The 23,775-nt window shown below is 37.2% G+C and overlaps 1 protein-coding gene and 1 pseudogene across 1 annotated transcript; one reads left to right on the top strand and one right to left on the bottom strand.

Annotated features, from left to right (window-relative positions):
- Positions 1-829: 829 nt before the first annotated feature.
- Positions 830-929, bottom strand: LOC127088943 (uncharacterized; annotated as a pseudogene).
- A 13,661-nt stretch (positions 930-14,590) lies between these two features.
- LOC127079333 (ras-related protein RABC1) lies at positions 14,591-18,737 on the top strand. Its single transcript, XM_051019731.1, has 7 exons — positions 14,591-14,758; positions 14,881-15,022; positions 15,100-15,168; positions 15,253-15,318; positions 17,691-17,812; positions 18,127-18,255; positions 18,334-18,737. The coding sequence occupies exons 2-7, from the start codon at positions 14,890-14,892 to the stop codon at positions 18,439-18,441; spliced, it is 627 nt and encodes a 208-aa protein (XP_050875688.1). The 5' UTR covers positions 14,591-14,758; positions 14,881-14,889; the 3' UTR covers positions 18,442-18,737.
- Positions 18,738-23,775: the final 5,038 nt, after the last annotated feature.

Here is a 23,775-nt window from a genome sequence, read left to right as displayed (position 1 = left end):
TCATAAGGATAGGAAATGCCCGTAAAGACCTTGGGTCGGTATAACTCTTAATTGCTGGCTCACAACTTAAAACATTTTTTTTACACCTCACACCTTTCAAAATGCCTTTAGAAAATCACCACTTGGTATACATTCATACTAGAATCATTACCGAGTTATATTTTTCTAAACAATTTTCAAAACTAAAACGGGATAACCACTTTGTATACATTCATACAAGAATCATTACAAAGTTAAATTCTCTTTTCAAAACAATTTTTCTAAACAATTCACAAACACTTTTTTTTTTAGACAAAAATAATATAAGTGATCGAGCAATTAAGAGCCCATGGATAACCATGGATACAAAGGGTGCTAACACCTTCCCTTTGTATAATGTACCTCCCGAACCCAAAATCTAAATTAAGGTTTTTCCTGTTCTTTTCCACCTTTCCTTATTGGATAAAAGAAAAGTCGGTGGCGACTCTTGCTAACCGCGACATTGCGATAAAAAACACAAAAAGTCCAGTTCACCGTATGACAGCTATCAAAGCAAACAACTTCGAACTTAAACCTTCGCTGTTGCAGGTTGTGCAACAGAACCAATTCTCTGGAAATCCTACCGAGGATCCAAACCTTCATTTATCCGTATTTGTCCAATACGCTGATACTGTTAAAGCTAATGGTGTCACTTCAGAGGCAATTCGACTTCGTCTTTTTCCTTTCTCATTAAGAGATAGCGCTAGAAGATGGCTTCAATCTCTTTCTTCCAACTCAGTCACCACATGGAACGAGTTGAAGAAAGTTTTTCTTGCCCGATACTTTCCGCCAAGCAAAACAGCTATGTTAAGAGCCCAGATAAACGGATTTAAACAGAAAGACAACGAGTCTCTTTTCGAAGCATGGGAAAGATACAAAGATATGATGAGACTTTGCCCACACCATGGTTTGGAAGACTGGTTAGTAATTCACACATTTTATAATGGTCTCTTGTACAACACAAGGTTAACAATAGACGCCGCTGCAGGTGGTGCACTAATGAACAAACCTTATGCTGATGCTTACCAGCTTATCGAGAGCATGGCCCAAAACCACTATCAGTGGGGAACCGAACGAACAATGGTGGAAAAACCTCAAACGAAAACTGGCATGTACGAGATAAGCGACCTTGATCACGTTAATGCAAAAGTGGATGCTTTGGTCCAGAAAATTGAAAGTTTAAACGTATCACCTCCAGCCGCCGTGGTTGCTATAACTCAGAATTGCGAGGTCTGTGGAATCCAAGGTTACACTCCTACGGATTGTCAACTCTTGACAGGAATCCAAGCAGAGCAAGTAAACTATGCTCAAGGAAGCCCCTACTCGAATACCTATAACTCAAATTGGAAGAACCATCCAAACTTTTCATATAAGAGTAATAATGCTTTGTACGCACCTGGACAGTCTCCAAATCAAGCCCCAGCTATACCTCCGGGATATCAGAAACCGAACCCATCCATGCCTAACAATAACCCGCCTAGGAAATCCAACTTGGAAATCATGATGGAAAACTTTATAGCTTCCCAACAACAAACCAATAAAGATTTTTTAAACCAGAATGTACACACTGGCGAACAACTTAAACAACTAGCAAGCAAAGTAGATGCCTTGGCTACCCATAACAAAATGCTGGAAACACAAATATCACAAGTAGCTCAACAACAAGCACCTACTGCTGCCCCAACTGGTACATTCCCTGGACAGCCCCAACCTAACCCGAGAAGCCACGCTCATGCAATTATATTAAGAAGTGGAACGGAAGTGGAAGGACCGTCTGATCCAAGGATAGAAAACCAAAACCCTAAGAAATCAACTGAGGAAAGTGAACCTAAGGAAAAGGAAGAGAGTAATAAGGAAACCCTAGAAAAGAAGGAACCTTATGTACCTCCACCACCTTACAAACCACCTATCCCTTACCCTCAAAGGCTTGTTAAAACCAAAGATGCGGGCCAATTCAGAAAATTTGTTGATCTCCTTAAACAATTAAACGTTACAATTCCGTTCACCGAAGCCATTACGCAGATGCCCTCCTATGCTAAATTCTTAAAAGAAATTCTTTCTAATAAGAGGAAACTTGAAGATAGCGAAACCGTTACACTCCCTGCCGAATGTAGCGCTATAATCCAAAACATGCCTCCTAAACTCAAGGATCCGGGTAGTTTCTCTATACCCTGTCACATAGGAAAATTTGTCATCGACAAAGCCTTATGCGATTTAGGAGCCGGAATTAGCGTTATGCCTTTATCCATATGTAAGAAACCGGAAATGGGAGAATTAAGACCAACCAAAATGTCTGTGCAACTAGCAGATCGTTCCATAAAATATCCTGTAGGAATTCTTGAAAACGTTCCCGTACGCATAGGTCAATTCTACATTCCAACTGATTTTACAGTTATGGACATTAGAGAAGATGATATTACACCCATTATACTGGGAAGACCGTTTTTAGCAACTGCCGGTGCAATCATAGACGTAAAACGAGGACGACTCACCTTCGAAGTAGGTGAAGAGAAAATTGAGTTCATTCTTTCCCAATTCTTGAAAGCACCTGCAATAGAAGATACATGTTACTTCATGGATATCATCGATGAATGCATAAAAGAAGCAGAGTTAGGAGAAGACAAATCATCAGACTATCCTCTAAAAGACAAATCTAACCAATGTTCAGCAATAACACCGGACCCCACGCAATGTCTTAACAAACCAACCCCTGACCTGAAAACACTCCCCAAAAATCTGAGATATGAATTCCTAGACTTAGAACTTGAACGACCTGTGATAGTTAATGCAGACCTAGGAAGACTCGAAACAGAAAAACTCCTACATATCTTAAGGAAGTATCCAACCGCACTAGGTTACCACATCACTGATCTTAAAGGAATAAGTCCTTCTATTTGTATGCACCGCATCATGTTAGAAGAAGACTGTAAAACCTCTAGGGAACACCAGAGGAGACTAAATCCGATCCTGAGTGAGGTAGTGAAGAAGGAAATAACCAAGTTATTAGAAGCAGGTATTATATATCCTATATCTGATAGCAAATGGGTTAGTCCTGTACACGTAGTACCAAAGAAAGGAGGCATAATCGTTATTGAAAACGAAAAAGGGGAAACTATAACTAAACGAATCGAATCGGGATGGAGAATGTGCATTGACTATAGGAAACTAAACAAAGCAACCCGAAAAGATCATTTCCCTTTACCATTCATTGACCAGATGTTAGAACGATTAGCAAAACATTCACATTTCTGTTATCTAGACGGTTATTCAGGCTTCTTCCAGATACCAATTCACCCTGATGACCAAGAAAAGACAATGTTCACATGCCCTTTTGGTACCTTCGCTTATAGACGAATGCCGTTTGGCCTGTGTAATGCTCCTGCAACCTTTCAAAGATGCATGATGGCAATTTTCGCCGACTTTCTCGAAAATATCATGGAAGTATTTATGGATGACTTTTCCGTATACGGACAAAGTTTTGAAGAATGCCTTGAAAACCTAGAAAGAGTTCTTGAGCGATGTGTGAAAGTAAACTTAGTACTTAACTGGGAGAAGTGCCATTTTATGGTGCAAGAAGGAATTGTTTTAGGACACATCATCTCGAACAGAGGAATTGAAGTAGACAAAGCCAAAATAGAGGTAATCGAAAACCTTCAACCCCCGAAAACTGTGAGAGAAGTACGAAGCTTCTTAGGACACGCCGGTTTTTACCGACGATTCATCAAAGACTTCTCTAAGATAACTAAACCTTTAACCGGACTATTGATGAAAGATGCTGATTTCATATTCGACGATAACTGTTTAAAAGCATTTCAAGCGCTTAAGCAAGCATTGATCTCCGCACCCATAATGCAGACACCCGACTGGAATGAACCATTCGAAATAATGTGCGATGCCAGCGATTATGCTGTAGGTGCTGTTTTAGGACAACGAAAGGATAAAAAGCTTCACGTTATATATTACGCAAGCAGAACCCTGGATGAAGCGCAAATGAATTACGCCACTACCGAGAAAGAACTCCTAGCAGTTGTATTTGCGCTAGATAAATTTCATTCTTACTTGGTCGGAGCCAAAATAATAGTTTACACTGATCACGCTGCTATCAAGTACCTTTTAACAAAAAAGGATGCTAAACCTAGACTCCTAAGATGGATCTTGTTGCTACAAGAATTCGATTTAGAAATCAAAGACAAGAAAGGAACTGAAAACGTAGTAGCAGACCACCTCTCTAGACTTGAGAACCTTGAACCGGAAAGAACCTCAATTAACGATGATTTCTCGTACGATAAACTTATAGCTACTTTGGAAGAGAACAACTCCGACATGCAAGTAGAAACCACATTAGCTATATCTGTCACACCATGGTACGCTGATCTCGTCAATTATTTAGCCGCCGGAATAATTCCGCCCACTTTATCCTACCAGCAGAAGAAACGATTCTTTTACGATATAAAACACTATTACTGGGACGATCCCTTACTTTTCAAAAGGGGCCCCGATGGTATTTTCCGTCGATGTATACCCGAAGAAGAGGTAGAAAATATAATCCAACACTGACACTCCGCTCCTTATGGTGGACACACAAGTACATCCAAGACCTGCTCTAAAATCCTACAAGCAGGCTTTTATTGGCCAACTATATGGAAGGACGTACATGCGGCTATTAAGGAATGTGACAGATGTCAACGCACGGGAAACATATCTAGACGTGACGAGATGCCACAAAAAGGTATTTTGGAAGTAGAGATCTTCGACGTGTGGGGAATAGACTTCATGGGACCTTTTCCATCCTCTTTCGGTAACAAATACATACTCGTGGCAGTTGACTACGTATCAAAATGGATCGAAGCTATAGCTTCTCCAACAAATGACACCCGAGTAGTAACTAGACTCTTTAAGAATATAATATTTCCGAGATTTGGAATCCCAAGAATAGTAGTCAGTGATGGTGGATCGCACTTTATATCCAAGGTACTCGAAAAATTATTATTTAAATATGGCGTGAGACATAGGATAGCGACACCTTACCACCCTCAAACCAGTGGACAAGTGGAAGTATCTAACAGAGAAATCAAGCAAATACTAGAAAAAACAGTCGCCACTTCAAGGAAAGATTGGTCATTGAAATTACCAGAAGCTTTGTGGGCATACCGAACTGCTTATAAAACCCCCATAGGGACGACCCCATTCAAGCTCATATATGGAAAATCCTGCCACCTCCCGGTAGAGTTAGAACATAAGGCCTATTGGGCTATTAGAAACCTGAATCTAAACTATAAAGCCGCCGGTGAAAAGAGAATCCTTGACATAAACGAATTAGAGGAACTCAGAAGAGACGCCTATGAAAATGCCAGAATCTACAAAGAAAGAACAAAACAATGGCATGACAAGCGTATATCAAGGAAAATCTTCAAGCAAGGCGACGCAGTCCTTTTATTTAACTCTAGACTAAAGTTATTCCCGGGAAAACTACGATCCAGATGGTCAGGACCTTTTCATATCACTAACATCTTTCCCAGTGGAGCGATAGAAATTAAAGGCAAATCCACAGAACCGTTCACCGTAAACGGGCAACGTCTAAAACACTATCACTATGCGGAAACCAATGGAGATTCGCAAATCCTACACTTAGACGAAACGCCTCCAGGATTAATAGATTATATTTAACAGTTTCTTTGTCGAGCTTGCGACATTTAAACAAAGCGCTTAGTGGGAGACAACCCACGATTATTTTATTATTTCCTTTTATTATTATTATTATCTTCCTATTTCTTCCTTAATTATTCTTTTAATTTCTGTTTAGTATTCATTCCTAATTCATTTTAATTTAATAATAACTTTTCTTTCTTCTTTCGGCATTTGGCCAAATCCTGACTAAAACTCATGTTTTCTTTTCTCTAGCTAACACTAACCAGATGGGACATATTGATCGTATGGGTATCAAATTCAGAGGAATGGCTCAGAAACAAAAGTTTGAAGAACTAGCCACTAGAGAGATGCTACCTAGTTTATATGCTGATGATTGGGCTATGACTGCCCTTGGACTGAGACAAAGTGTCCTGTATTTGCTGAATCAGATAGGATGGGAGACATCCCCTATCCTGAGACATTTCACCACCTACCGGAGACTCACACTAGAATTCCTTAGCTCATTAATCTATCTACCCAGCCATGGAAAAGGAATTAGCAGAGGTTTTATCCAGTTCAGAATGTTCAACATGGAGTACCAATTTAATATTAGAGACTTTACCAACCTTTTGGGTTTTCCTACCTCCTTTGACACATTCACAGTAAGCCAGGAAGAACTTTTTGAATATAGAGAACTTGAACACTTTTGGGGTAAGTTGACTGGAAATGACGAGCCCGAGGAACATGAGTTTCTCCCTGGAAACATACACAACCCGGCCTTTCGCTATTTCCATAAGATCCTGACCCACACTTTATTTGGGAAGAAGCCAAATAGTACTTCAGTTTCACGTGATGAACTCTTCATCATATTTTGTGCTTCCCAGAACCGTCCAGTAAACGGTGCCACTTTTATGTTAGCTAATATGGACCACCTTATCCAGGATGAGCGAGCACCAATCCGAATAGGCGGTTTGATAACTATGATAGGTAATGCTATTGGATTACGTCAGCCTATGCTTGACCTAAGCCCTTTTTGTGGCATTACTACTATGAGTATACCCTTCCTCTTCAACACTATGTTTATAGCAAACCTAGGGTCTGACGAGTTTGAGCTTATTATTGATAACCAAGTTCTTTGCCTTTTCACCATGCCCGATCCTAGGACTAGTGTTCATAACCGCAGTAACTGGCTCTACAACCTGAACGAAACCCCCTCTCCGGCTAGATCCACTGAATCCATCCAGGACTATGAGATTTGTGATGACTATGAGACTTATGATGACCAGATCCCTCATGCTGAATCTGACCCTCAGACACCATCTGGCTATTATGATATTGACCCTCCTCCTCAGCCTGTTCAGACCGAAGAATCAGCAGTATCCGACCTCCGGCATCATATGCCCGGAACTGATTATAACACCGCCATTGAAGCTTTGATGTCAGAACAAGGCGCCCTCAGAGAAGAATTTACTGACATGAGACACGGAGTTCTAGGATACATGAGCAGTATGACAGATCAGTTTCACGAGTTGCTACATCGTGTTAACTCTTTTGCTCCTTCGGCCAAAGATCGTGCAGATGGATAGTATTTATTTGTTTTTCTTAGTTATTTAGTTTTAAGCTAGATTATTCATTAATGTTATTTGAATTCATGTTCGCATTTGTTTCCGTTTCGCATTTCTTTTGTTCTTCTTTCCAATATTACATTATGATCATTTTATGGAAGTTATTTATTTAATTTTATCATGCAATAGCTATTATGTTCTCTACTGTTGCTACCTATGACTTATTATTATACAAAGTAAAATAAGCATGCAGGAGAAATTAAATTGCAGAATAAATCATTCAGTAGAAAACAAACAAAAAAAAATAAATAATAACAATATATAATAACTTACCTGAAGGACGCTAGCTGAACATTGGCCAAACAGACAGTGTGACGAGCGTCACACATTTTGTCACGGACGTCACACTAAGAACCTGTTACGCCCGTCATGCACCTGTAACGAGCGTAACGCCCTTCAGACTAGGTGAACGTTAAGGAGCCGTTGGAGACGAACGTTACACCCCTTCAACTTTTTATCTTCCCCATTTATTCACATTTACCCATATTCATTCACTTTTCAACCACCTCCTTTCCAACTTCCAAATTCTTTTCCTATAAATACCCACCAAACCTTCCTTCATTCACCACAAACCATTCTCTCCTATCAAATACATTTCTTTTCCTTCCAAATCACTCATTCAAAATTCGTTCATCACAATGGCAGGAAATCAGAATTTCGGAAATATCATCTTCCGATCCGAAGATGAAAATTATCAAAGGGAGCAATTCGAGCGTTTCCAACAGCGAGGCGTCGTTTCCACCAGGTATCCCGATTTAACTTGTTTACAACAATTAGGATTACTCCAAGGTATCGAATGGATGCTCCGCCTAGCCAACTTAACCTTCCTTTGCACTCATAATCAACCCACCTACCCATCCCTAACCTTAGAATTCTTAAGTTCATACGACTACACCACTCCCGCCGGTGAAGACGAATTTTTAACCGGTACCGCAACCTTCCGTATGTTTAACACCGAGTACTCCTTAACCCAAAACCAATTGAGTACCATGCTACAATTCCCCATAGAAGGTCTGGTACACCCCAGAATCCCTCCAAACTCAAACTGGAACACAGTTGACGTTTTCGGCCTTTTCAAGAAAATTTCCGGTATAGATACCTACAACTGGGAAGAGCTCCTTCTTTCCCATATACATAACCCCACTATCCGGTACTTTATCCGTATCTTGCAAAACACAGTTTTTGGAAGACCGAACAACAACAAGGTCAACTCAAAGGAGCTTTTCTTCCTCCAATGCGTCTTCGAACCGGATACTCAGGTAAACGCCGCCTCCTTTCTATTTCATCATATCCGCACCTTATGTGCTAGAGGCCGGCAACCCTTTATAATTGGTGGATTAATCACCACCATAGCACTTGGCCTAAACCTAGGGGATAAACTCCAAACTTTAGAATCTCTACCTCCCCTATCTATGGATATCAGCTACTGTCGATCCAGCCGCCTGATTAAGAACAGAGTAGGCGGAGGATATTATCTTATGGTGAACAACCAAGCAGTCCCAAGCGTTGTTCTACCAAATATCACCCTAACTGATGTCACAAACCCCGACCGCCACCTCTATGATCTAAACGCTCCCGAAGCCACCGAGCCTTCACAAACAAACCCGCACACGGATGAGTTTGAAGCAATGGAGCAAGGTGATCATCCTCCTACACAACAGTCAGTCCCGCTCAACCCTTCCGGTAATGCAACTGGCTCATCCTCCCAACGTCGTCGACGAAGAAGGCCTGCAACCAACGACGACATCATGGATGCTATTGATGGTATGCAGGCACAGAATGTCGAGATGATGCAAATGATGCGCCAAATGCAACAACAACAGGATGCTAGGAATGCCATAACCGACCAGCGGTTTACTGAGTTGTTCAGCAGGTTCGACAACTTAAACTTACGTCAGAGATCACCAGGTCCAAGAACCAGAGGCGGAAGGCAGCCTTAGTTGTAGTTTCTTTTTCCTTTCCATATTGTATTTCATTTCCTTAAAACATTGGGGACAATGTTTAGTTTAAGTATGGGGGGGGGGGGGGGGGGGGGGGAAACCATGTTCTTTCTATTTTCATTTTTCAAGTATGTACCTTTCCCTCCATTGTTATTTTAATTATATTGTATTATTTAAAAAAAAATCTATTATTTTAAGTTAAGTCCCGAGTGTGAACAAATTTCTATTATCTATTCCCTCAAATTTTCATGAGCCACAACAACAAAAATTCAACACCCAATAAGTATAAAGGTTGCTCATCTTATCGATCTTGAGTCGAATCAAGACAAAGACTACTACCGCCAAACACTCTAAACGAACCCAACACGTTAGATCAGGATAAGTACCTATTATACCAATCCCCTGAACTTTTAGTTTTATAGTAACCCCAAGTAGTTTATACGAGAAATCAACACCATCTTAATAGCAAACTACGTGGAGAGCCGATGAATATAAGTGAATGATTCCCAAAGTAACATAAAAAAAAATATTTATATATCAGGAAATGCACTAATTAAGTTAGGTGATCCTTACCAGATCATTTAATCTAAAGGTTGCAGATCATACAAAAACACAATATGAAAGATCCATTATGAGTTGGTTCAGTAGGTATCTGGTACTGAACTTGGTAGGGCGAACTACGGTTCGATCCCCCGCAATTTGCAATGGGCTGAATAACGAAGTTATCCGACTTAAGTACCAGAACTTCTAGCTAAAAGAGGGATCATAATCACTAACCGGTTACTCCACTATGTGCGCGAAAAGATAAAGGGCTTAATGTGATTTCGCTAGAATGAAAACGGGTGAAATAAGAATAAAGGAACCAGGATAGCTATCATAGTGTACTTGAACTGATTTGCATAAGGCAGGGTTATCTAGGTTGTGACGGTGGTTGTTGATGTCAAGATTAAACTCAAGTTGCTTCTAAACTAAATCCACTTGCAACCTATTACGAATTGATGTGTGTTTTGAAATTTTATCTGGCTAAAACCTTTAACGAGTTCTATACCGAATTTTGCTTGAGGACAAGCAAAGATCTAAGTATGGGGGAGTTTGATAACACGAAATTATATCATATTTTTGGACTTAATTCAATTAAATTTTATTATTATTTATTTCAGTTCACTTCATTTTATTAGATATTACGCGGTATTTTCTTCCTATTTGTCTCAGGTGGCTTATTTTGAAGCACAAGTAAAAATGGAAGAAAAGGAGGTGCAAAAAGGAAAGAAAATGAACCAAATGTCAAAGCCCAGCCCAAAACACAAAAGCGCAGGTGTCGTGCATGTGACGGGCGTCACAGAGGGCGTGACGAGCGTCACGCCTTGCACACTCCTGTGACGGACGTCACACATGGTGTGACGAACGTCACACCATTCCCCTACATTTTTGGCGCAAGGAACGCCTCAGAGACGTTGAGGAGACGTTGAGGAGTGTTGGGCCCTATATCCACGCCATGCATTTATCCACGTTGAAGACTTTTTGGCAGCGGAAGCGGTTACTCAAACATATATAAATAGCCACTTGCAAAACCAAAGAGGGTCCCGAAGCTTTTCCACATTTTTCCTTTGCCGTTTTCGCTTTTGCATATTTTATTTTTCCAGCAGCTTAGGCATTGTTTCTTTATTATTTTTACGAGTTCTACTTTATCTCTTTTGCAATTTCTATTTTCCTTTTTCCTTTTAGCATTTAGTTAATTCTTTTCGTACAATAGTTTCTACACCGGAAACTATTGTACACCTTTTTACCGGATCTAACCTTACGTTAGAATCTAGTTTTATTTCCTTCGTTTTAATTTGTTGTTTAACTGAAGAATCCAAGAACAAATCCTACCGGCTTGTGGTGGAGTGTTCAAGACTATTGTTTACCTCATTCAGGTTCTTTAATTATTATTTAATGCTTTGTTTTATTATTTATTTATATTATCTGCCTGGGATGAGTCTGTTTATGCATGATAAATATTTTAGTTTGTTTAGCATGTCTGGCTAATTTATTTAGGTATCGGTATGTAAAGTAAGCGGAATGAAGGAATAAAAACTAAGTCGGTTAAATTAAGTTTAGAATTAAAATCACTCTTTTTACGGTTTAAATTTACAGGTTTAATAACAAAGGTTTTTACGAAAGTAAAAGACATAAAGAAGTTAAAATCAATAGAGCGAGAGTTTGAGGTTTTAACTGGACAGTGTGAATTAGACATTAATTCTAGATCAGGGCGAGAGCAAGTTTTAGAGTTAATTAAATTCCGAACTTTTCCAAAAAGTATTTTTAAAGATTGAATGTGAGGACGAGAGTTAAGCATTCGAATTTAACTATATAACCTAAGTCAACAGAGCGAGAGTTTGAGATAAGGGTGTTTAAACGGTCGGCGTTTTCTTGAAAAGAGTTTCTATGGACTGTATTGCTTTCAAAAAATGGTTTTTGACTTAATTATAAGTGACAGCTACATTAACATAAAATCATGGTTTATTCAATAGAGCGAGAGTTTGAGATAAAACTTTTAATCAATAAAGTCAACTGAAAAGATTTATTTTAAAACCAAGAGACCGACGAAGGATTGATTCCCTAATTACGACGAACTGCATACCGATATCTGCTTTATTAATATTTAATCTAGATCTTAGTTTAGTTTTTAGCTTTCCCCCAAACAATCAAACATTGTTCACCTTAGCTTTACGAAGTAACCTTAGATAACGGTATATCGATTCATAAGTCCCTGTGGGATCGATATCTTTTAAAACTACGCGATAGAACTGTGCACTTGCACTTTGTACCCATTCTCGACTCACGAAGTCGAGCGATCAACATATTGATGGATTATAAAGAGAGCTTTATAACCTTTCTTCTTCAATTCTTTATTTGCAGCCTTTTCTTGATCTGTCGCGGCTTCTGCAAGCGTTGTTACTCTTTCCTTCACAAGATCCCAAAGATCTTCATAACAGATTACAACATTTATCTGCTTGCACCAATTCTCATAATTGTTGTTCTTGAGAATCGAAAGATTGCTGGAAAATGTCCGTTTGGATGATTCGTTGCCATGGTGATTTTCTTCCCACGAATCGATTAAACTGGAGCTCTGGGTACCAAATGTTGGAAATCCCCTAAAACCTATGGAGAATTTCAATCAATCTTGATGAACAAAATTGTTATTACCCCACACAATAGCAATGAAAAGAAAAGAAGAATGGAGAAAGAAAGAGTGTAAAGAACGATGAAGGAGAAGAAGAATTAAAATTATGCAGAGTTTCTCTCTGCCCACAAACTGTGGAAAACTTGTTATTCACTTTGCAACTGCAAAATAGTGTGAATACAATGTTATGAATACTCTATTCACCTCATTACAAAAACAAGGGTTGCTCCATCTATTTATAGATTTAGGTTAACTTAGACGTCAAGGCAAAGCCCAAAACTATAAAAGCACAAAATAGCTAACATTACTAAAATAGGCCTAAGTCGAAATCCTGTGTGAAGCAACATGCTTCGACACTTCGACACACTAACACAAATCAACACACTAGGTGGTTGGACACTTCCTTACTCTGTCGAGCAACCTGCTTCGAAACAAAGAATTACAATTCAATACTTGTATATTGAATGTAGTGATGCAAATACGAACATGTATGATGATGACACTGATGAATCTTCCGGATTTGAAACTGAAGAATGCATGTGGGAAAAGGTAGTTAAAGATGGAAAGGTTATGCAAAAAAATGTGTTGGTAAGTTGTATAATATAAGATTAACATGTTTATAAATAGTTGATAACATATGGCAATAATTATTCTTGTTGTGAAAACTTGCAACAAATAACCAAGGAAGTTATAAGGAAATGTTTGTGAACTACAAAGGTGCATCGAGCTTTTGGGCACCGACACCAGAGTATTCTATGAGTGTGAGATAAAAGAGAGGTGAAGTAAGTTGGAGAAATTTCTTGGACATGGACGGTACGACTTTGATGAGGGTAAGGACTAGAGATCTTCTCCCAAGAGGATAAGGACTAGCGATTTTCATCCTCCCCGTTTAAACTGATTAAATATAGGCAGTTGTCGTATCCCAAATTTTGATCCTCTTTCTTCTAATCCAAAATCTAGGTTACTAACATGTCCAAAGTTCATGTGAGGCATTTGATCAACTCTAATGATCTAAAAAGTCAAAGGAGGACCATTTTGTCTTTTTAAAGTGTATGATCCGTATTGTTTAACTACTAATTTAGGATAGTTCAGGGTTAGTTTAACCTAACATGTTTATTTTAGAAAAGTCTTTAGTTATTAGGTTAGTATTAATTTAATTAGATGTTGATTAATATTATGATTAATCAATTAGATTCCTAAATGTATCTTATATATTCCACTGACACTCAATCTAATCTTTAGGGTTAAGTACCAGAACAATGGGGTTTCTTGGTTCAAGGTTGGAGATGATTGGTGATCTAAAGAAACTCGCACAACTTTTTAATAAGACTAACTCGATGGTTTTCTATAGGCTTAACTTAAGAGAGAAAGCGTGAAAAAAAGACCACTTATGGTTTTCTATAGGTTTTTTTAAATGCATTTTTGATCCCATACTTACAAATTTATAATCATTTAGTCCCCTTTTAAAAAAATTAGTTTTTTGATCCCTTAACTTTACTTCTTTTGGGATTTTTTTTGTCCCCTTCCAGTTTTTTTTTCATATGTGACAGTGATAATTATGATAAATTATTTATTTTTAATAAGATGACTTTGTTGATTAGGATACAAACTTAAAAAAAATTATTAATTAATATTTTTAATAATATTATAAATGATTATATTTAAAAAATAAAATAAAAATTATTTTATTTTTCATAATAAATTTAATTTTAATATTTTTTTACGGAATAAACTAATTTATTTAATTAAATATTTATATAAATATATTTTGAAATTATTTAAGACAGTGAAAAATAAATATATTTGACTGAAGGCCCAAAAATCTCTTTATCACTTCAGCCCACATGTTGCCACTTTAATGAGTTTGTTTGAACTATATAAACTTTAAACCTTTCATTGTAAAAAATGACGTGGGACTTCAACCCCAGTTAAAACCAATACATTATGCATTGCAATACCGTCACTGTCAAATAATTGCCATGAATTATATATATATAACTTCATACCTTTGTTCAGCATTTCAAATACAGCAGGTCCTTCATCATAGTCATGATAGAATATCAATAATCTAAATCATTATATATTGAACATACATGAAAAACAAATGAAGTGATGTGGTAAAAAAATTTAAATTAAAAATAAAATTGAAATTTTATATTTTTTATAATTTTATAATGTCAGTAAAAATTTAATATGATTTCTTTAAAGAGAGATTAAAAAATAAAAAATATATAATAGGGGATAAAAATATGAGTGAAAGAGAAAACTAGTGGAACGTCTACCTGGTAATTCGGACACGATTCCTTTTTCATAAAAATTTCATTCTGAATCAAATGTCCTTTCTTCTTCTTCTATCATTTCACTATCTTGTTAATTCTTAGGTATGAAAATCTCTCTCTCATTCGATTATTGATGCCAATCATCATTTTCTAATCCCTTGAATCCAATTTCCGAGATTCAAATTTGTTTGTTAAATTGAATCATTATTTTATGATCTATTCAGTTAATTGCGATGGAATCGAGTACAAACCCGGAATTCGATTATTTGTTCAAATTATTGATGATTGGAGACTCCGGAGTTGGCAAGAGTAGTCTCCTCCTCTGTTTCACCTCTGATTCTTTCGAAGATCTTTCTCCTACAATTGGTTCGTTTACTTTATGCATTGATCTACACTTTCATGCTTTCTGTTTTTTTCCTTTATTATTTCGTTTTTCAATGTAGGTGTTGATTTTAAGGTCAAATATGTCACTATTGATGATAAAAAGTTGAAGCTTGCTATCTGGGATACAGGTATGAGCTTTTCTTTATTTTTTATTTTTTATTTTTTTTCACTTTAGTCATGTTTGAACATGTATATGATGATTGATTATGCAGCTGGTCAAGAGAGATTCAGAACACTAACAAGTTCTTATTATCGAGGCGCACAAGGGATCATTATGGGTGAGTTTCCTTTATTTGTTAATTCATGCATCGTCTTAGAATGTTTGGAATTTTCATCAGACATTATAGACTTGACTCATGTAGTTTCCACAACTCGATCCTGATAGGTTAGGTTACAATAGCATTAGCTGTGTGATTATCCAAGGTTTATGTTGTTGCAGGCATAGTAAAAGAATGACCGTCTACTTGGTTGTTTAAGTCAAGAAATAAATTTGGTTTCTAGACATTGCTAGTTACCTTAAAATCAGATTTGCAACATTATGTGTCCATTGTAATTGTTTTAACAATGACCCAATTGCCATTGCAAGTGTTGGTCGATGTTTGAGAGTACTAGGGGAGGTAGTGGCTTTACTTGATTGAGTATGGTTCATTAGATCAAGCATCAAATGCCCATCCTTCCCATCAAAAATAAATTTGTAATATTGTGTCCATTGCATCTCTTCTAACAATGACTCAATTGCTATCGCAAGTGGGCTAGCATCTGGCCACTGCAAGTGTGGATCGGTGTCTGATAGTACTTGGGGAGGTAGCGGGCTTACCTGATTGTCCAAGACCCAACCTTTAAAGGTTTACACTCCTTCTCTTCTCTTGTAATACACCCTCACAATAATGAGTTTCCGTCCCTTTTTCACCTCTCATCTCTGTTCTTTTTTCTCCTTGTTTCTTCTCTGCCACAATTTTCATATTATTCCTATTGCCTCTACATTATTTTTCGCCTTAGCTTCTAAATGGCCATGCTCAGTTCCTTCCCACCATCACCATCACCATCCACCTCAATCTCCTCTATGGCTCTACCATTATCTCAATCTCAAGCATTCTTACCACTGCATTGAGCTCCAATTCCATCCTTCAGGTTGGTTGTTCACGCACCTTCCTTCCTTGACGACTTCCTCTAGTGAGAACCTTTCAGTGGCACAGACTGACGGGTTGGTGCTATATCACCCATTTTTCTTGCTTAAGAAGGAGCACTGTCACTGCCACACTCAGCTTATGACCATTTAAGTTTTTTTTCTCTTCATCCCACCCAGAATTTGTAGGTTCCATTGTCAAACATATTCTTGCATCAGACAACCAAGAGAGATATTGATTTCATTAATTCCGTTAAGTCCCGTCTTGATCTCAAACAACTAAGACCCATGTTCATTGGTTACCTAATTCAATATTTGCATTGTATGCTCCACAGCTTCTGTGTGGGTTACAATTTCCCTTTGGTTCTCTTAGCTTCAAGATTCCACCCTTTTCCCTTCAACTTCAACACCAAGTTTCTATTTCTCCACTTCTTGACCCATCATACTTTTGGATACACCAATCCCTTCAACACTCTTTTTGACCATCACAGTTAATTCCCTACATCTTTATGTACCAATATGATGTCTTCTTGATTTCAAAAATGCTAAACTTCCACAGACAAGGCTATATAATCCATGATCATTGGTCTCCTTTTTCAATGACACTGTCACCTTCATTTCTCCCCCTACAAGAGTTTGTCAAGTTGGATCAGTTTGTTTTGAACTTAGAGAAATTGCAATGAAAGAAGTATATAGGTGATACAGAATATAAAAGTGTACCATTGAAAACTGAACAGAAATGGAAAATGGAATTCTCCCCAAAGGTCCCCCCTTCATATTCCTTTCACAACAACAATCAAATGTATGGAGTGACCCCTTCTATCCTAACTCCTTATTATAATCCCTTCTAACTATCTAACAAATCCTTTTTAACTTATCTTTATTGATACAACATTTTTTGATTTCATAAATGTTAGATTCCCACAGACAATGCTGTAATCCATTATCATGGCTTCCTTCAATGACACTGCTGCCACCTTCATTTCTTCCTCAACAAAAGATTTGGCAGTTCAGACCAATTTGTCAGGAACCCGGAGAAATATTAGTGGAAGAAGGATAGAATAAAATGAATATAAGTATATGAATGAAAAAAATTAAGCAGGAAATGGAGAATATCATTTTCCCAAGGGTCTTCCCCTCCACAAAGGATTTCTCTTTCCACAGCAACTACCAAATGTAGAAAATTACCCTCTCGATCCTGATTATCCTATTTTTATAGTGCCATCAAACCTAAGTAACTCCAATGACCATCCTCCTCTTTATTATTCTAAATATGATAATTGTAGGTGCACGCTTTAAAACATACTTTCCTATCTATATCATGCCATAGCTTGTTAAGTAAGTGCTCTTTCATCTAATGGAGCTGTTCCAATCCAATAATTAACATTCTCATTGAAGTTATCGACTGAATTTACGTGGAAATGGCCTGTATATCTGTATAGATGCATTAACTTAGGAAAGTGTAAATGTACTGTTGAAATTTTGTTTTCCTTAACTGCATTTCTTTCCTAAAAATTGCTGCAGCTTACGATGTTACTCGACGAGATACATTTACAAATCTCTCTGAAGTATGGGCTAAGGAAATAGACCTTTATTCAACAAATCAGGACTGCATCAAAATGCTTGTTGGAAACAAAGTGGATAAGGTATATTCTTTTAGGAAGTTTACAATCATGCTCTCGCCTCATTTTTCCTTGTATTCTTTTAGGATTTTAGTATTGAAGTAAAATATAAGCATTGAATTAGGTTGAGTGGTCCACTATAGGATGCCATTTGCACACTGAAATCCATTTCCATTATGGTGATATGGGAATCATTTCATTTTCCGAGTCTTAGACTTGTCCAGTCTTGTGCAACATATGGTATTTAATTATTGTTCTGATTTGGACATTGAATTAGAGCATGTTACTGTCTCTCATGCGTCCAATTAGAAGAGTTGACATCAGTATTTGGTTTGCAGGAGAGTGATAGAGTTGTGACAAAGAAAGAAGGAGTAGACTTTGCAAGAGAATACGGTTGCCTATTTATTGAATGCAGTGCTAAAACTCGAGTTAACGTACAACAGTGCTTTGAAGAGCTTGTTTTGAAGGTATGTTGAGGATACATTTGCTCAATTTTTTACATAGCTTTTGTCCCTTATAAATTTTGGTCTGTATGTCCCACCCAGATTTTAGACACACCTAGCCTCATAGCCGAGGGTTCCAAAGGGGTCAAAAAGAACATTTTCAAGGACAAAGATCTCCAGTCTAATGGAGCCACAAGTGGTTGTTGCTAAGGGTGCTATTTAACTCAAAGTCAAAGAAAAAGGGTGTTGAATCCATTTTCAGAATCAGAGTTCTAACACATTTACTGAAGTCTTAAAACAACAAAGAATCCAGTTCCCTCCTATTTTTTTTCCTGGAATATTTGTAATATAATGATCATGGTTCTTTTTTATTGTTATTATTTGCATTTAACATGTTGACGTTGAAGAATCTTGATATATCATGATATACAATTAAAGAACAAAGGGGGAAACTGGATTTCCTGCTTTATAGTGCATATTCTTGCTAGAGAAACACGACTTCCTTATATTCATGCTTTCATTATTGATGAAATATTTTTCGGTTAGTTTATAGAAGTTTGTGTCAACACTAGAACTTTGTCCATCGGATCAAATTAGCCAAGTACATGAACTAAATTGATAGAGGTTGATTTGAGAGTAAGTAGTCATATTATGCCTTTGACAGATGAATGATCTCAATTTTTTTAACTGTTATGTTAGATGTATATGATATGTTTATGCTTCAAGTTTATGTTTTTGTTGAATGCAATTGTCTTCATATTTTGGAATGTTGTGTTAGTGTATTTTAAATGTCATGTGGGATAAATAGTGCAGTTAAAAACTCATCCATGTCTATAGATCATTTTAGTTGAAAAGTTTTTATTTGTTAAACTTTATGCTTTCACCAATTGTAAACACAAGAGATGCATTTATCAATACTTGTATTTGACCATTTACTGAAAAATTATTTTCTATCTTTATTAGGGGTGAAAAAACGAGGCAGACCCTATATTGACCCACTATTTTTGATGGGTCGTCCCTTGACTTTGCAAGTCCAATTTGGGAGAATTTTGCGAGCACATGCTTAAATCAGGCAAAAATGACAATTTTCAACTTTTTAGGCTTTAGGGATACTAGAATGGATTGTGTCCATCTTTTATTGAAGATTTCTTAATGCATTTCATAAGTTTCTTAGCCACCACACAAAAATACATAAATGCTCCAAGATTTCAGAGATGCATCTCTGGATGCATCAAAAGGTCACTTAACGTTAAAATATTCCGGAGATGCATCTCCGGAATATTTTGTAGGTTAAATCGCGTTAGATCCTTCTCCTTCCTCATTTCACAGTTTACTCAAACTCAACTTCAAACTCTCTCAAATTTCTTCTCTACACCAAGTCAAAACTCAATCAATAAGGCTCAAAGGGACATCAATCATCATCTTTTACATTAGAAACAACATCAAAAACATCAATTTCTTGTAATTTTTTTTATTTTTCGATAACTTTTTGAGCTTTTATGTAAATGAGTAGAAATCAGTGATTAGAGTTAGAAATGCGTATAAATAACATTTAAGATAGTTTAGACATAGTGTATTAGACGTTGTTGACTGAAAATGATGATCAAAACAAGTTTTTTTGAGATTGCATGGAGTAAATTGACGTCATTGACGTAACTTCTGAGTTATAGGAAATTTCGGATCTCCAGAGTTTTTTAGTGTTTTAATTTTCCAAATTTCGGAGATGCATCTCCTGAATTTTCTGCAGTACTTTTTTCTTCTTCTTGGTTGTGTGTTGTATGCATGCACTAATGGTCTGCTTTACTTTAACTTAAAGGCATAATGACTAATAGACAAGGTAGACTGAGGCATGAAAGGGTTGCTCATCACACATTAGTGTGGCTGGATAAGAGTCAACAGGTTTCAGAGGCTCCTGGTCCCTCTGGTCAGGCAGAGTCATCTACTTCTAAGGCTCGTGCTTCTTCTTATGCTACTCCATCTTCTTCTTCCCGTAGGAGATAGGATTCACCATCTAACGCATCACTCCCTCCATCCTCCCGCAGGCGTCATGTTTCATTAGTGCCATCCCCTACTGTAGTTGTTGTTGATCCAGTTCCACCTCCTACTGCTGATGTTATTGATCCAATGCCACTTCCAGAGGGTGAGGCTGTCGCCGATGCTAAGGCAAAGGTATTTGGAGGAGGTCCAGTTGATTTATCATTACTGCCTCTGTATCCAGACCATATTGTCAGACATATTTAGGACGAAGAGATATCATTAGTTGGATTCTTTTTTTTTTTTTACATTAATTTTAATTGACAACTTTCTGACATTGATTTTTTTCAGGAGCGTGATCCGCATAAGTTTATTAACCATGGGCGAAAGATTGTTGGCTTGCCTCAGCCGAATAAGGATTAGTTTCAAACAACTTTGACCTTATCTGGATTGAAGGACTTGTGTATGACCGATTATACTACGGTCAACCACGGGATGCTTAATGCATTTGTGGAGAGATGACACTCGAAGAACTCATTGTTTCATCTCCCGTATGGTGAGATGTCTATCACACTCGACGATGTCTCGTGTTTGCTACATCTTTCGATCAGGGGAGATTCCTAGATCATGAGAGGATTACCAAAGATGAGGCACTCGATATGATGGTAAACTATCGGGGGCTGATCCAGGGGAGGCGAAAGAGGAGTTAGATAAGACCAGAGGTGCTCATGATAGATTTGAATACCTGAAGAAGATATATGAGGCTAAGATCCTGAGAGCACAACAGGTTAAAGGTGATGATGAGTAGGTGGCACTCCACAGATCGCATGCTATGAAAGCATACCTACTTTATTTGGTTGGCACTGTGATTTTTATGGACAAGAGTGCCACTTATACATATGTCGCATATCTACGGTACTTCGTGGACTTTGAGCGGATCCATGAGTACAACTGGGGGCCGCTTGTTTCGTCCACATGTACTCGAAGTTGGGAGAAGACTGTATGTGGAAGACGAAGCAAATCACAGGCAGCGTCACACTACCGACGATAATAATTATTGATCTTTGAATGTTTCTTTGTCATTTTCATTTAATCTTTGCAAAGTCGTTACTAATGATTCGTGTGTTTCAAATTTTTCATTTTAGACTTGGATCCCCTAGCACATCCCGCACATCTCTGGTTGGGCGAATGTATCGTCTTACATTGAGGATATGCAACATGGTACTGCTTTTCACTCTTCGGAGGGAACCAGGCGACTGAGCCTTACAAAGTCTATCTTGACCGTTTAGTTGTTGAGTACATGCACTTCAGCAACTATGTTGATCACTGTGAGACGCGACCATTTGACGAGATAATGCTATACTCTGGACGATTAGCCTGCAGACCGCGTCTCACTGCTCCTCATCTTCCCGAGCGCGTCATGCGACAGTTCAGATACACTCAGACCATTCCCAGATATGTCGTTGTCTCTATTCCTCCTGCCTTGACACGTAGAAAGATCATTGACATGTTTGATGATTATGAAAGTCATTTGGTACCGGAGGAGGCATAGAATACCACAGATGAGAGCGACTTGAGCTCTATCGAAAGGTACATCAGATGGTTCTTCAGGGTGTCACATTTGTACATGGTGCATGTTTCTCTAGGAGATCCGTCAAGGCCAGTTCATCAGAAGATACTAGAGGAGGAGCAGACACATTTAGATCATGATAAGGATGTCTTGCCTAGATACCATCGCATAATGGAGATTGCGTGAGTCGACATTGACAGAGGTATCTTCCCTGATGGATCTAATGTGAGACAGGTCCTAGATGCCAGACAGAGGTACATGGGACATTGTTGTACTAGAGACTGCACTGAAGAACATAGGGGATTGATGGTCGATGAGGTAGACAAGGCAGAAGAGGAAGACGAGATAGAGAAGAGGCAGTCAGACATACACAATAGTGTCTTAGTATATAGTAGTAATATTATGATATGTATTTTATTTTGACATCATGCTACTGTTTTGATCTAGATTGTATAGTATTTTTGACATTTATTGGTATTTTATTTATGTATGACATTTTTGAACCATCTGGAATTACGTACGTCTATTTTTTTATTTTCGATTGTATGGTATAGTTTAAATCTTCATTTCAATACAGATAAATAAAATATAACATGAAAGATCAAGTTCTGATATGTTACAGAGATGTATCTCCTGAATATTCACGAAGATACATCTCCAGTCCAATTCAAGTGTATAATGGCTTCTGAGTGTGATGTATGACATGTTAAATTGTTATGGAGATGCATCTCAGGAATATTTCAACGTTCATTCAGAATTTGAGCATCTAAAGTCACATTTCTAAAAGTTAAAGACATTTAAATAATTTCGCATGGTGACTAAGAAACATAAACGGCGCATAAAAAATTATTTTTTTAATTTGCCATTTTTAACCGGCAGAAGCAAGATTTTCGATCCCCACCTCTATTTTTTTTTTTGTTAAGCTCCACCCTATTTTAGGCCGACTTTGGCGGTACAAATCTAAACCGAACATGCACGCCTAATCTTTATCCAAATCCATACACATATAAAGAATGTCATAAATAAATTAATCAATTTAATTTTTGTATTTGATCACTTATTGTCAAGTTAGTCAATATATTTATTTAAATACTATTAAATAGGTCCCTACCCGTATGAATAAGACTTGAAATACTTTAATCAATTTAATATGTGTATCTCATCACTTATTTTTAAATTAGTCCCCATATTTATCAAAATTAGATCAAATAAGTCCAGACAATGTGAACAACATCATAAACTTAATCTATATATGTGAACAGTGTCAAATAAGTCACTATCTTTATCCAAAATTTATTACATAAGCTCCTGATTGTACGAACAATTACAAAACAAAAATAAAAAATCTTATTATTTTGAAAAATAAACATGTGTAAGAATTAATAATAGTGTCAGATATAAAAGATGGGAGAAATAAAATTAAGCGTATTGGAGGAGAAAATAAAAAGAAGATTGAACAAAAGTAAAGAATATTTATGAAGAACAAGATAGTTTGAAGAAGAGTGAATTATTTCTTTTAAAAAAATAATGTTGAAACTATAAACCATAAGATTGGTGAATAGTGTGGAGAAAGTTGAAATGTGAAAAGTGAAAGAGGAAAATTGAGAGAGAGATAATTGAGGATGATAAGTGATTATTGCATTAACCTAGGATGAGAATGTATCTTATACATTTATGCAAATGTTACATTATGATTGGGATCCAAAATAAACAAATGAAATAACAAAAAAGTACAAAAATCGGGCTCATAACCGGTTACGACATTTGGTTAATCGGTTACAGCTAACATTAATTAAATTCCCATTCAGTGGTAACCGGTTAACGACACAGGTTAACCGGTTACATCAAAGAAAACTTCACTTTTCTGCTACTTGGAAGTGCTGTTGACCTTACTGTAACCGATTACAACACTTGAATTACCAATATAACTTCAAACACACCACCTTAATTCAAGTGCTCCAAGTCTTCCATGCCCATGCTCATCTTCAACCTCTTGAACA

The sequence above is a fragment of the Lathyrus oleraceus genome, chromosome 5 (genome assembly GCF_024323335.1).
Source record: "Lathyrus oleraceus cultivar Zhongwan6 chromosome 5, CAAS_Psat_ZW6_1.0, whole genome shotgun sequence".
In the NCBI taxonomy this organism is placed as follows: Eukaryota; Viridiplantae; Streptophyta; class Magnoliopsida; order Fabales; family Fabaceae; genus Lathyrus; species Lathyrus oleraceus.
The sequence above is the reverse complement of the archived record's forward strand: the minus strand, read 5'-3'. Positions and strand labels throughout refer to the sequence as shown.

What these genes read in the sequence shown, in the direction of transcription:
- LOC127079333 (XM_051019731.1), top strand. Translation starts at nt 14,890, where the DNA reads ATGGAATCGAGTACAAACCCGGAATTCGATTATTTGTTCAAATTATTG. An exon ending in CGCACAAGGGATCATTATGG is followed by an intron (nt 15,319 to 17,690) that starts GTGAGTTTCCTT and finishes AAATTGCTGCAG; the next exon opens with CTTACGATGTTACTCGACGA. An exon ending in TTGGAAACAAAGTGGATAAG is followed by an intron (nt 17,813 to 18,126) that starts GTATATTCTTTT and finishes TTTGGTTTGCAG; the next exon opens with GAGAGTGATAGAGTTGTGAC.